Below are 13,576 nucleotides of genomic sequence, written 5' to 3' on the forward strand. Positions count from 1 at the left end.
GACGATTCCCAGTTCTGCCTTAAGAAAAATGAAGCCATCCTCTTATGACTTCAACCATGGTGAACAAGCAGATCCCTTCCCTTTTTTTTTTTTCCGGTACGCGGGCCTCTCACTGTTGTGGCCTCTCCCGTTGCGGAGCACAGGCTCCGGACGCGCAGGCTCAGCGGCCATGGCTCACCGACTCAGCCGCTCTGCAGCATGTGGGATCTTCCCAGACCGGGGCACGAACCCGTGTCCCCTGCATCGGCAGGCGGACTCTCAACCACTGCGCCACCAGGGAAGCCCTCATCTCCCTTCCCTTTGTTCAAAGGTCAGCACAGCCCTACATCGTGCTACACCATTTTTGAGAGCTGGAATTGAGTTAGCACCCCTCACCCCACTCCCAATCCAACTGAAACTCTTTTCTTGTCATTTCATTCACTTCCATACTCTTATTGAAGCTACTCATTGCCCTTACTGAGAAAACGATTTGTTTCATTCTACTCAGGGCTTCAGATATTGCCAGGCTAATGGTGTTCTCATTACCATCCAAAACACACTCATTCACCTGACTTGCTACTTTGACCACCAATTAATTACCACCTCTGTCTAAATAATCCTTCCAACTACTTCCTGGAGCAAAGACCTGTGCTTCAGAAAGAAAAATAACTATGCTACACATTCTTATCATCTAGTTTCAGCTTTAATCCCATTGCTGCCGTTTACTTATCGTTTCTGACTGCCTAGCACCACACTGTCCAATATGATAGCCACTAACCACACGTGGCTATTGAGCACTTGAAATGTGGCTGATCCAAACTGAAATGTGCTTTGAGTGTAAAATATGAACTAGATGGATTCTGAAGACTTTCAACAAAAAAATGCAAAATATCTCAATATGATTTATACTGATTACATGTTAAAATAATATTTTTATATAGTGAGTTCAGCAAAATAAATTACAAAATTTAATTTCACCTGTTCTATTTCTTTAATGTGGATGCTAATTTACGTATTGTATTTCTCTTGGTCGGTGCTGACCTATCATATTCCCTAAAGTTGCCATCGCAGACTTCTCTCTCCTCAGGTTTGTGCTGGATCCCTCTTTTGGGAAACTGCTTCCCCACCACTGCCACCCAAATGGTCTCAATGGGAGCTGCCATCTTGAATAACCATACCTCCAGACAAGTCAGAGTCCTTTCTCAGGACTTAAAAAATTGAAATGGAATTGATTGTTTGGCTGGGTTTCGAGCTCCAGGTTGAAAATCATTTTTCTTTAGAACTTTGAGGGCATTGCTCATTGTCTTCCGGTGTCCACTGTTGCTATTTACGAAACCAGATGTCATCCGGTTTCTTAATCCTTTCTTTGTATGTGAGAGTTGCCATTACTGTTGTCATCGTTGTTCACTCTGGAAGCTTGTAGGACCCTTCCTTTGGTTCTTGGTGTTCTGAGCATGCTCAGTGGTGTGCCTAGGGTGGGTCTACTTTCATTCATTGTGCTGTCAGGTGGGCCCTTTCAACCAGGGAACTCATGATCTTCAGTTCTGGAAAATGTTCTTGAATTCTTTCAGTGATCATTTCCACCCTTCTGTTTACTCTCTCCTTTCTTTCTGGATCTAGAAAGCAGATACTAGATCTCCTGGACTAGTCCTCTAATTTTTAAAAAATCTTTTTCTCTACTAGTTTCTTTTTCCTTTTCGTTCTATGTCCCAGGCAATTCCATTACCTTTACTTCCCAACCCTTCTACTGTTTCCCATTTCGACCTTATTTTTAATTTCCAAGAGCTCTGTTTTGATCTCTAGATTATTTTAATAGCATCCTATTCTTGTTTCACGTTTGCAATTATCTTTTCTTTTTTCTCTGAGGATCCTTCTTTTTTTTAAGTTTTATTTATTTTTGGCTGCGTTGGGTCTTCATTGCGGTGTGCGGGCTTCTCATTGTGGTGGCTTCTCTTGTTGCGGAGCACGGGCTCTAGGTGCATAGGCTTCAGTAGTTGTGGTGCATGGGTTCTAGAGCACAGGCTCAGTAGTTGTGGCGCACAGGCTTACTTGCTCCACGGCATGTGGGATCTTCCCAGACCAGGGATCGAACCCGTGTCTACTGCATTAACAGGCAGATTCTTTTTTTTTTTTTAACATCTTTATTGGAGTATACTTGCTTTACATTGTTGTGTTAACAAAGTGAATCAGCTATATGTATACATATATTCCCATATCCCCTCCCTCTTGCGTCTCCCTCCCACCTTCCCTGTCCCACCCCTCTAAGTGGTCACAAAGCACCAAGTTGATCTCCCTGTGCTATGCAGCTGCTTCCCACTAGCTATCTATTTCACATTTGGTAGTGTATATATGTCAATGCCACTCTCTCACTTTGTCCCAGCTTACCCTTCCCCCTCCCCGTGTCCTCAAGTCCATTATCTACACCGGCATCTTTATTCCTGTCCTGCCCCTAGGTTCTTCAGAGCCATTTTTTTTTTTTTTTAGATTCCATATATATGTGTTAGCATACAGTATTTGTTTTCCTCTTTCTGACTTACTTCACTCTGTATGACAGACTCTAGATCCATCCACCTCACTACAAATAACTCAATTTCATTTCTTTTTATGGCTGAGTAATATTCCATTGTACATATGGGCCACATCTTCTTTATCCATTCATCTGTCGATGGACATTTAGGTTGCTTCCATGTCCTGGCTATTGTAAATAGAGCTGCAATGAACTTTGTGGTGCATGACTCTTTTTGAATTATGGTTTTCTCAGGGTATATGCCCAGTAGTGGGATTGCTGGGTTGTATGGTAGTTCTATTTTTAGTTTTTTAAGGAACCTCCATACTGTTCTCCATAGTGGTTGTATCAATTTACATTCCCACCAACGGTGCAAGAGGGTTCCCATTTCTCCACACCCTCTCCAGCATTTATTGTTTGTAGATTTTTTGATGACAGCCATTCTGACTGGTGTGAGGTGATACCTCTTTGTAGTTTTGATTTGCATTTCTCTAATGATTAGCAATGTTGAGCATTCTTTCATGTGTTTGTTGGCGATCTGTATATCTCCTTCTGAGGATCTTAATGACAGTCATTTTTTCCTTTCTTCTTTCTTTTCTTTTCTTTTTAATTTTTTGGCCGTGCTGCACAGCATGCGAGATCTTAGTTCACTGACCGGGGATCGAACCCTGCGTTGGAAGCATGGAGTCTTAACCACTGGACTGCCACAGAAGTCCCTTTTTAATTGAAGTAAAATTGGTATATAACATTATATAAGTTTCAAGTGTACTTAAAGACAGTCTTTTCGTTGTGTTTTGTTGTTTTCTTCCTACATGGTCTCAATTTCCTCTAAGTTGCTTTTTTCTGTTTATTCATTTTGGTGTCTACCTTTCACCTTAAAGACTTTCTTCAGACGTCTCGAAATTCTTGGCTACCTTTCCATGCTAAGACGAAAAAGCTTATGAAAGTGCTGAGTGCAAGGGTGCGGTATAATAGCTGTGAACTTCAGTGCAGGACAATCTACTGAACCATTTCCTGGGCAAACCTGATTTCAGCGTCGTTAAGTCCCTCTTTCTGGGCCGGTCAGATTCTGCAGAGAGATTTCTCCAGTCTCCTGCCTGCAACAGGCAGGTCCTGCCAGCATTCCAGGAAGGGGGAGGGGGAGGCGCTCAGCTCCAGTGTGCACGTGTCCGTGGAATCCCCTTGCTTTTAGTACCATGTCCTTGCCTCCTCTCTGTCCAGCATCCCCCAAACCACTCATCCTCCATTTTACTTTCTCCAAACCTCCGGTCAACTGTGCAAAGTGAGAGAAAGGTTCTTGACATCTATTAATTTTCCAACCAATTCTCCTTATTTTAGTTCCCTCTTCACCCCTATCCAGATAAACCTGATGCTGCCTTTTGGAGATTTATTGCAGAGGAAATCAAGGGGGCTCTCAGCTTTCCTCACTACTAGTTTATATTTCCATATTCTTGAATCTGCTAAGCCATTTACCATCTGTCTATATACGTCCCAGCTTCCAAAATGTTGTTGCTATTGAGTCCCCCTGTTTTGCTTGACTTTGTGGGTTTTTACTTAATCCCTTTAAATCTCTCTCTCTTTTTTTTTTTTTTTTTGCGGTACGCGGGGCTCTCACTGTTGTGGCCTCTCCTGTTGCGGAGCACAGGAGAGATCTCATTTTTGATAGAGATCCTAGGTAAATGCATGTGTTCTATCCACCGTCTTGACTCAGAAGTGACATCTCTCAGGAATTTGAAATGTCAACTGAAAAACTAGAGATTGAGAGTTTGGGGTACTTTAGCCATTAATCTTATTCTTTATCTTCATATGACATTTAATTCTGTTAACAGCTTCCCCTCTAAAACTACACCTCAATGACCCACCAAGGCCTAGGCAGTTAGGGCAGTGGGCACCATAGGCAATCAAGGAGCCCAAGGCTAATTTTAAAACAACACAACTGACTAAAGTCAGTCTGTTTTTTATTATCACCCTGTGCCAGCAACAAAACAATTCATAAAACACTCCTTTCTGAAAAATCTTTTGTTAATCTAAGTTCCAAAAAATTGCTGCAGTACTGTTGATTTTTAAATCTTTTTTTTTTTTTTAATTTATGTGGGTTTAAAATTTTTTTTTATTTATTTTTGGCTGCGTTGGGTCTTAGTTGCTGCATTCGGGCTTTCTCTAGTTGCAGCGAGCAGTGGCTTCTCTTGTTGCAGGGCACAGGCTTTAGAAGTGCGGGCTTCAGTAGTTGTGGCATGTGGGCTCAGTAGTTGCAGCAAGTGGGCTCTAGAGCACAGGCCCAGTAGTTGTGGCACACGGGCTTAGCTGCTCTGCTGCATGTGGGATCATCGCGGACCAGGGATTGAACCCGTGTCCCCTGCATTGGCAGGCGGATTCTTAACCACTGTGCCACCAGGGAAATCCCTACTATTGTTTTTTAATAATATATATGTAAGCGTCAGTATAGCACCTTTCTATTTCTTATCCTTGAAGAAGGAAGTTAATTTGTAGAACTTGCAATTATACAGTTGGTCTCTGACACACAGACTCAGCTACACACATGTGTTTTGAGAGCACATTTGAAATGGTTCAGAACTGTCCCAGCTCACTTCAGCGCAGGGCACGTCCACAACCCCCCAGCTACTCTATATCCCAGCAGATTAGGGATTTGACATAAACAACACTAGCCAAGTTATTAGAAACATGAAGAAACGGAACCTGAGTTACCTCTATTCTGTCATTCTATCCACAACTCGTTCTCTAAGTCTTGCGAATTCACTCCTTTGGGAACATTTCTTCATATGCTTTTTTCTTCCTTTTTTTCCCCAAAACACATGGAATTTTTCTTTTGGCCACGTTGTGGGATCTTAGTTCCCCAACCAGGGATCGAACCCAGGCCCTCGGCAGTGAAAGCGCAGTCTTAACCACTGGACCACCAGGGAATTCCCCACATGTAATTTAAAAGTATTCATTGGGACTTCCCTGGTGGCGCAGTGGTTAAGAATCCACCTGCCAATGCAGGGGACACGGGTTCGAGCCCTGGTCCGGGATGATCCCACATGCCACGGAGCAACTAAGCCTGTGCGCCACAACTACTGAGCCTGCACTCTAGAGCCTGTGAGCCACAACTACTGAAGCCCGCGCGCCTAGAGCCCGAGATCCACAACAAGAGAAGTCACCACAATGAGAAGCCTGCGCACCGCAATGAAGACCCAACGCAGCCAAAAATAAATAAATAATTTTTAAAAACATATATAAAAGTATTCATCCATTACTTCTTTCTCATTTTGTATTGTAAATTTTATTTTTATTTTTAAAAAAATTACCGGCATGGTAATATAACAAAGTTCAATAAAAGAAAATGTTCATTGTCTGCTTTTCTTTTCAGGCTATTGTTATTATCTGTGTGTTAGAAATTATCTGCTCCAGGCGTCAAATTCATTAGGTATGCTACTGCACCTCACTTATTTGTTTTTCTACCAGCCTCGACTGGCCATTCTTTTGTGTGTGTGTGTGCGGTACGTGGGTCTCTCACTGATGCGGCCTCTCCCGCCATGGAGCACAGGCTCTGGACACGCAGGCCCAGCGGCCATGGCTCATGGGCCCAGCCGCTCCGCAGCATGTGGGATCTTCCCGGACCGAGGCACGAACCCATGTCCCCTGCATCGGCAGGCGGACTCTCAACCACTGTGCCACCAGGGAAACCCTGGCCATTCTATCTTATTCTCCTTGTCAGCGTTTCCTCTTCCATCAACTTCTAAATGCTGGGCTTTCTTAGGACTTAGCCATGAACACTTTTCTCATCCCTTTCTAATCCTCTTTCCCAGTGTAATTTAATTCATTCCTATGGTTTAAAATACAATCATAATGCTGCTGACTCTTTGTACTGGTCCCTCTAATCCAGATCTCTTCTGAGTCTAAGACCCATACCCAACTGCCTAGTGGACATCTCAATTTTAATGTCTTACAAAATTCGACTTCCCTTAGTATGGACAAAACCAAACCTTTGATTTTCAACTCCTGCCTTACTGCCCCCATCACTGTCTTTACCATCTCAATAAAAGGTACTACCATCTATCTACCCAGCTGTTCAAGCCATTCTAGCTTTTCCCCTGCGTTTCATCAGCATGTCCAATCAATCAGTAAATCCAGTCAATTTCAATTCCAAAATATGTCTGGAGTGCATCTGCTTTATCTCCAAACCACTGCCGCTAACTAGTTCAGACCAACTTCATCTCTCACCTGGACAAATACAACTGCTTCCTAACTGGACTCCTTCCTTTCACTTCTGGCTCCTCCAAACCATTCCCCAAAGAGCAACCAGAGTGATCTTAACATACTTAGAAATTTGAGAAATTCTCACACTAGGTCCTTGGCCTGTGGGTAAGAGCTATCACCATGTGGAAGGTCAAATGGACACTCCGAAACTTCACCCGAGTGCCTAAAAAAGCACTATTGTCAACAGGGGGAGATGGTGGGGATTAGTGTCACCCTTAGGGATCTCAAGGATTTGGGAGTGGTGGTGCCTATCAAATCTCCATTTAATTCACTGGTCTGGTCCCTGCAAAAACTGGATGGATCCAAGATAATAACTGTCAATTACTGCAAGCTCAACCAAGCAGCAGTCCTAATTGCAGCTGACATGCAGGTCGGGTGTCTTTGCTAGAGCAGGTTACTGTGGCCTTAGGGACATGGAATGTAGCCACTGATTGGGCCAAATGCATTATTTTCTACCTCAATCAGGAAAAAGGATCAGGAAGTTCACATTTACATGGAACAGATAATGTATACTCACATAGGCCTCTCACTCACAGAGCCATGTTCACTCTCCTGATCTGTCAAAATATAGTCGGAATAGATCAGGACCATCTGAATATCCCACAGAACATCACATTGATCCATACATCAGGGTTGGCACACATTGGCCTATGGGTCAAATCTGACCCATCTGTTTTTGTAGGGCTCACAAGTGAAGAATGATTTTTACATTTTCAAAAAAAATTTTTTTTAAGATCAAGAGGAATAGGCGGAGCGCAGAGGATTTCTAGGGCACTGAAACTATTCTGTACAATACTGTAATGGTGGAAACATGTCATTATATATCTATCAAGATCCATCAGTTGTAGCAAATGTACCACTCTGGTGGGGAAGGTTGATAGTGGAGGCGGTTATACATGTGTAGGGCTGGGGGTATATGGGAAGTCTCTGTACTTCCACTCAATTTTTCCGTGAACCTAACACTGCTCTAAACTATGGAATTTATTAATTTAGAAAAAAAGATCTAAATATGAGGGATATTTTGTGACACATGAACATTATATGAAATTCAGATTTCAGTGTTCTTTAGTAAAGTTTTATTGGAACCCAGCCACATCACTTTAGGGCCCTTGTGTCCAAAGGCCAGCAGACAAGAAGAGAAGCACCATCTTGGCAGGGCAGCTGACCCTGACCAGCAGGACAAGGTATAAGTGCTGTCACACTGAGAGGGCGTTCAGGGGGTCACGCAGGTTCCCCTTTGTACCCCCTTAAGACAAGGCCACTCCGTCTGTGCATGGACAGGTGCGGCAACCCCGGCCTGAGAACGGTGTGGTTTATCAGCCTCAGAGCCTGCAGGAAAAGGGGTTTGTGTCACACACCCAGATAAGCCACTGAGACCAGCAGAAGTGATAGCCGAGGTCCACTCCATAACTACTTGTGGAAGGAAGGCAGGCTGGGAGGCACGGAGGAAAGAAAGACCTCGGCGGGCAGGTCATGGAGGCCGCCTCTTCAGCGTATGGCCCACAATGCCTGGCGCAGCAGGCTCTCAATGAACATGCCGGAGGGATTATGATTTCCGTCTTTGACTTTACTAGTGTGTTCAATGTTTTAATATCCCATGCTTTGTTTGAACCTTCTGGTAGAAATGTTTTCTATCTCATCAAGAAACAAGGCCGGCTCACACGTAGGGCACGCCGCCCCCTCACCGCAGGGGCTCCGGCCCGGAGAAGCCACCCCCTCATCCCCGCACCGCGTCACCGCACCCTGGGCGCTCCTTGGCGGGACCCGCCCAAACCCAGCTCACCGCCTCCGAGCTTCCAGGCGCGCCGCGATGCGGAGGCGCCGGGCCTGGATCCGCTCCTGAGGGTTATCAGAATGTATCGAGGGTCCGAGAATCGGAGTGGCTAAATGCTTCTCCTTCTCCTCCAGGACCCTCAGGGATCGCGGCGGATTCATGGCAGGTGCCTCCCGCCCCCAGGCAGCTCTGCCTGGACCACCGCCGGACTACCGCCTTGCTGCTATCAACAAGCCGTTGCTGACAAGCCGTTGCCAGGGAAAAACAGTCACCTAATCCGCATCTGGCGTGGTTGCGCGCGCATCCCCTCAGGCTCCGCCCACTGGTGTTCTGAAAGCTATATCCCAGCTTGGGGATTTATTCCTTTCTCCTGCAATTAGGGTAATCCCCACGAAGGCCCGGGGGTATTAACGGAGGCTGGAAGATTTAAGAGCTGCACCAAGTTGTGATTCGTCACTTACTGACCCTGATGATTGATTTTTTTTTTTTTTTTTTTGCGGTAGGCGGGCCCCTCACTGTTGTGGCCTCTCCCCTTGCGGAGCACAGGCTCCGGACACGCAGGCTCAGCGGCCATGGCTCACGGGCCCAGCCGCTCCGCGGCATGTGGGATCTTCCCAGACCGGGGCACGAACCCGTGTCCCCTGCATCGGCAGGTGGACTCTCAACCACTGCGCCACCAGGGAAGCCCCTGATGATTGATTCTTCACTCATCAAATAAATATTCCTCAAAATCATATTCATCAAATATAATCGAGTGCCTACTCTATGCCAATCACTGTGCTAGCGCTGAGGATACAAGCGTTGTCCTTTCCTCATGGAGCGGATAGAATAGTACGATCGCTCGGAAAGTTTGAACTAAAGTATACTGTATCCATCTACGCGTCGTCCATTCATTTTTGAGCTCCTATTGATACTTTGTGCATTCGGCCCCTATGTTCTCTAGAATGTATCCATCAAGGAATTGTCTTCTGTAGCGGTTTTCAGTGGGGCTGAAACCTAGGACAATCCCACCATCACCACCTGCAATCCCATACTTACAGAAAGAGGAAAATGGTACGGAATGCAGGGGTAGGGGGAAGTGAAAGTTAAGAGCACAGAAGCACAATTAGACTTTTGAGGAGTCCCTTGAGAGGCACTATTTCCTGGGCGTTTTTGTGTGTGTGTCGCATTGCCAACGAAAAATTCAGTGTTCTTACTGAGAATTAAAATCCTTTCGAAAACAAGCTGGATAACATTTGGCAGAACCCTATCCCACTGGCCTGAGGTTAACTCGGGAAAGGGCACTGGAGTAGTAAGAAAATGCAGGTCCTAATCCTAGACCGACCCTGCAACCTTAGGTATGCCACAACTCCTTGACCGTTTTCTCAGCTATACTGCCTGCCTACTCAAATCACAGGCAATTGTGAGGCCAAAGAAGATAACCGCGTTGTGAATAAGACCTACCCAGAGGCAAATGGAGTTTTCTTCTTTTTTGCTTTCTTCATGAGCCTTTACTGGGTGTTCTGGGGGCAAGGGAGAGGTCCAGCCTCATAGAAACGAGGGGGGGGGTGGTCTCAGGATGAACTGCTGGACTCCGTGATGCTCTTGGAATAAGTCACATCTTTACGTAGCCGCTGGGGGGGGACCTCCTTTGGGTCTCTGGGGGTTCTGATTCCTCTCCCCACTTCAAGGAACCCTCTTGGCCTTGGCTGCCCAGAGGAGCCTGGTCCAGGAGGGACTCCAACTGCAGAGATGGGGTGACTGGGCCTGGGGCTGGGGCAAGATTTGGGAGCCAGATGCCGCTTGGGGGTGGGGAGCCGGGGGAAAGAGATCGAATAGAAGCTTTGGCCCTTCTGATTCTTGCTGGGGATGTCCAGCACCTTCCCCTCCACAGGCCATGCCTCACTCTTCCTTGGGGCCCTCCGGGGCTGGTATAGGGCATTGCTGTGGAGTGGATTCCCTGCGTCTCTGTTCCGGCAGCGGCGGCGGTCCCAGATCCGGGCGCCCAGAGCAAAAGCAGCCATGGCCACGGCCCCCGGTCACCAGCAGCGCGGAGAGTCCTGGGGAGGCTGTGGTGGTTTGTGGTCGGTCTGACTGGGGGCGGGGCACGGTGGGGGGGAGGGCGGGGCTGGAGGTGGGATCGGAATTTTCAATTAATTTTTCCAAGTATACAAGTGGTAGGGAGATTTAGGAGTGCCAAAATCTTGGAGCAGTCAAGAGCCCAACACCTGCCTGGATCCTTGTCCCATATCTAGCTGGGCTGAGGAGTCTGGAGGGCGGGGGAGGGGAACGAGTTTTCTTCGGGCCTCAATCTCTCTCTCCTTTAGTTGTGACCTCCAGCTTTAACCTTCCCTAGGGGCTGAGGAATCAGGGGCAAGATATAGTTCGGACCCCTAACTCCTCTAGGTCCTGGCTCATGTCTCCACCACCTGTGAGAAGAGACACAGGTACATGCGTGTGTGCCTGTCTACGGCTGGGAGTAGGATACCACGAGAAAGTCAGTGGGAATAGGGTGTCACACCAGAGATGGGAGAGAGAGCAAAGGTACCATAAAGACTCATAAAGAGCGATCAATAAGCTGCTTGGCCTAAAGCCAGACATTTTTTTGTGATAAGGAATCTGACTCCCTTTTCTGCTGTTTGAGCTTTTTAAGCCTCATGCCTTTCTTCCCCTTTGCTCCACATCTGGGCAGCTGACTTAAAAAAAAAAAAAAAAACAAACAAACCCTGGGTGCTCTCTCCTCTGGTGGGAGGTTCTTACTGTGTGTGCTGGGTACCCTCATCCTGGCCCTACCTCCCAACCCTAATACTCCCCAGGCCAGCCTCCTTTCCTGGCTCTCTCCAGACACTCCCCGGCCAGCCGGGAGGTCTTCGCTGCTGTCTCAGACAGCCTCCATTATATAAATAACAAACCTTTTTCATAGGTGTGGGGAAAAGACACTCCCATTCACTGCTGGAAAGACACCTTTTAAAAAGACAGTTTGCCAGTCGCAATAGTTTAAATAAGCATATGCACTGAGTAGGCAATCCCACTTAAAAGAATTATCCTTGGGCTTCCCTGGTGGCGCAGTGGTTGAGAGTCCGCCTGCCGATGCAGGGGACGCGGGTTCGTGCCCCGGTCCGGGAGGATCCCACATGCCGCGGAGCGGCTGGGCCCGTGAGCCATGGCCGCTGAGCCTGCGCATCCGGAGCCTGTGCTCCACAACGGGAGAGGCCACAACAGTGAGAGGCCCGCGTACCGCAAAAAAAAAAAAAAAAAAAAAGAATTATCCTTGAGAGATAATAGGTCTAGGCTATAGCCCCATGGGGCCAAAATTACATCAGTAATTTTTGAAGTTTATCGGTAACTAAACCCAAGCTGGTTACCCCTGCTGAGTGTCAGGCCGGTGCTAGGCGTCTGAGGTTTGCATTTAGAAGGGAGGGGATAACTGCTACTGCGACCAAGAAGTCCAAGAAGTTCGGAGAGCAGCGGATTAAGAGCACATAAGCCAGAGAATTAGCCTGGGTTAAAATATGGGACATTTCCTCCCTCACCTTCTTTAAACCTGTTACAGAAAAAAATTTTAAATGCCCACTGCCAGAACTGGGAGATCAATTCTGATGTTAAAAAAACAGGAAATATTCTCCTCAGAAGCCATGTTAGAAAATATGAGTTTTTATAAGAGCTTATGGTTTGCTCATATACTAAAGTTTAGGTGTATTAAGTGTGGGTTATTAAGTTCTTGTGGAATTAGCCTGGAAAATTAACAGCATACATTAACACTCTTTCTATGGGAAGATGTTTTTGAGTATGAAACAACCACCTTACAAGCTAATATAAGTGTGATCCAGTTGTGAGAACAATAAATATTGCCCGATACCCAGTTCTGGGAGAGTCAAGAGCAGTACATTATGAAAAGCTGTTACTGCCATCTTCCTAGTACTCTGCTCTCTGAAAGAAGTCACAGGACTATAGGACACCCAGGAGCTGATCAAACAAAACAAAACGAAACCTTTTAATGTTTTGCTCTAAATTAACCAATGATTCTCTGAGACAAGTGACTGGACATTATTTTTCTCCCCATAGCTCCCCTCCCCTTTTGCACCTACCAAGGAAAAACAAAGAAGACAATCTGAAAACAATTAAGAAGATTTAAAAAATCATTTTCTCTTTACTTTTATTACAATAAATATTTATCAGTAACAGAATTAAACAATTTTAAGTTAAAACCTACTGCATTACTTTGTGTTTCACAGCAGCAGAAATAAACACAAATCCAGTTGAAAGGGAAAGGCTTCCAGAATCCAGTGGCAAGAAACAGTCAAGGTCTTGATTATCTGGGCTAGCAACAGGATCACCGATGACACAATACTAATGGTGAAATGCACAGTTGTACTCTATTCGCACATCGAATTATCTAAGACTTCACAACATTCCAGCTAAGGAATTTAAGCAAATTGTGAAGCCCCATTTCCCGTAAGAGCTAGATTTTTCCCCCCATCAAGCCCAAGAGTACAACTGCTCCAGGGGCTGCCTCCTGGCCAGGAATGGGCCCCATCATCATTCAGACCCAGAAGCCTCAACTCCAGTGGAAGCAACCATCTTTCTCAAAAGTTTTCTGGCTCACACAATCCCTGCTGAAAGGGAAGGGGAAAGTGACATATGTCAAGGGCCTTTCTTGGGGACTGAGATGAATGGAAAGTAGGAAAGACTATGGCTCCAGAAAAGGAAGAGGCTTCACAGAGTTATGGGCTACATGCAGATTTAGCCAACATGAAGAAACAGTCTAGTAAAGGCTTACCATCTTGCTGATAATCAAGAGTAGACTGCATGTATATACGAATATATCATACATATATGTGCACAGAGAATATGTGTACATATTAAATATGCATATATACACACACCACACATAACCAGATAAAATAAATGCTACATTATTTGCTATGAACACAGCAAGAGCTAGACAGACCAGTTACTAACATGTTCAATTAAACTACTGGAAAGGGAAACTAAGACTTTGCACTCCTTTCATCTTCTCTAATATATTCCACTTGTAGCAAACACATTCCAGTTACTTAAGTGGTATTGTTTCTAGGTAC

At 45.7% G+C, this 13,576-nt stretch overlaps 1 protein-coding gene across 1 annotated transcript in view; it reads right to left on the minus strand.

The window, feature by feature from the left end:
• Positions 1 to 9,119, minus strand: part of DRC1 (dynein regulatory complex subunit 1) — a 53,762-nt gene extending 44,643 nt beyond the window's left edge. The window contains exon 1 of the mRNA XM_081254064.1: positions 8,526 to 9,119. Within this exon, the coding sequence (XP_081110190.1) occupies positions 8,526 to 8,677 (152 nt within the window). The 5' untranslated portion in view covers positions 8,678 to 9,119. The remainder of the gene's footprint in view (positions 1 to 8,525) is intronic.
• Between the last annotated feature and the right edge of the window lie 4,457 nt (positions 9,120 to 13,576).

This window comes from Mesoplodon bidens, assembly GCF_964165515.1.
Source record: "Mesoplodon bidens genome assembly, chromosome: 14".
Lineage (NCBI taxonomy): Eukaryota > Metazoa > Chordata > Mammalia > Artiodactyla > Ziphiidae > Mesoplodon > Mesoplodon bidens.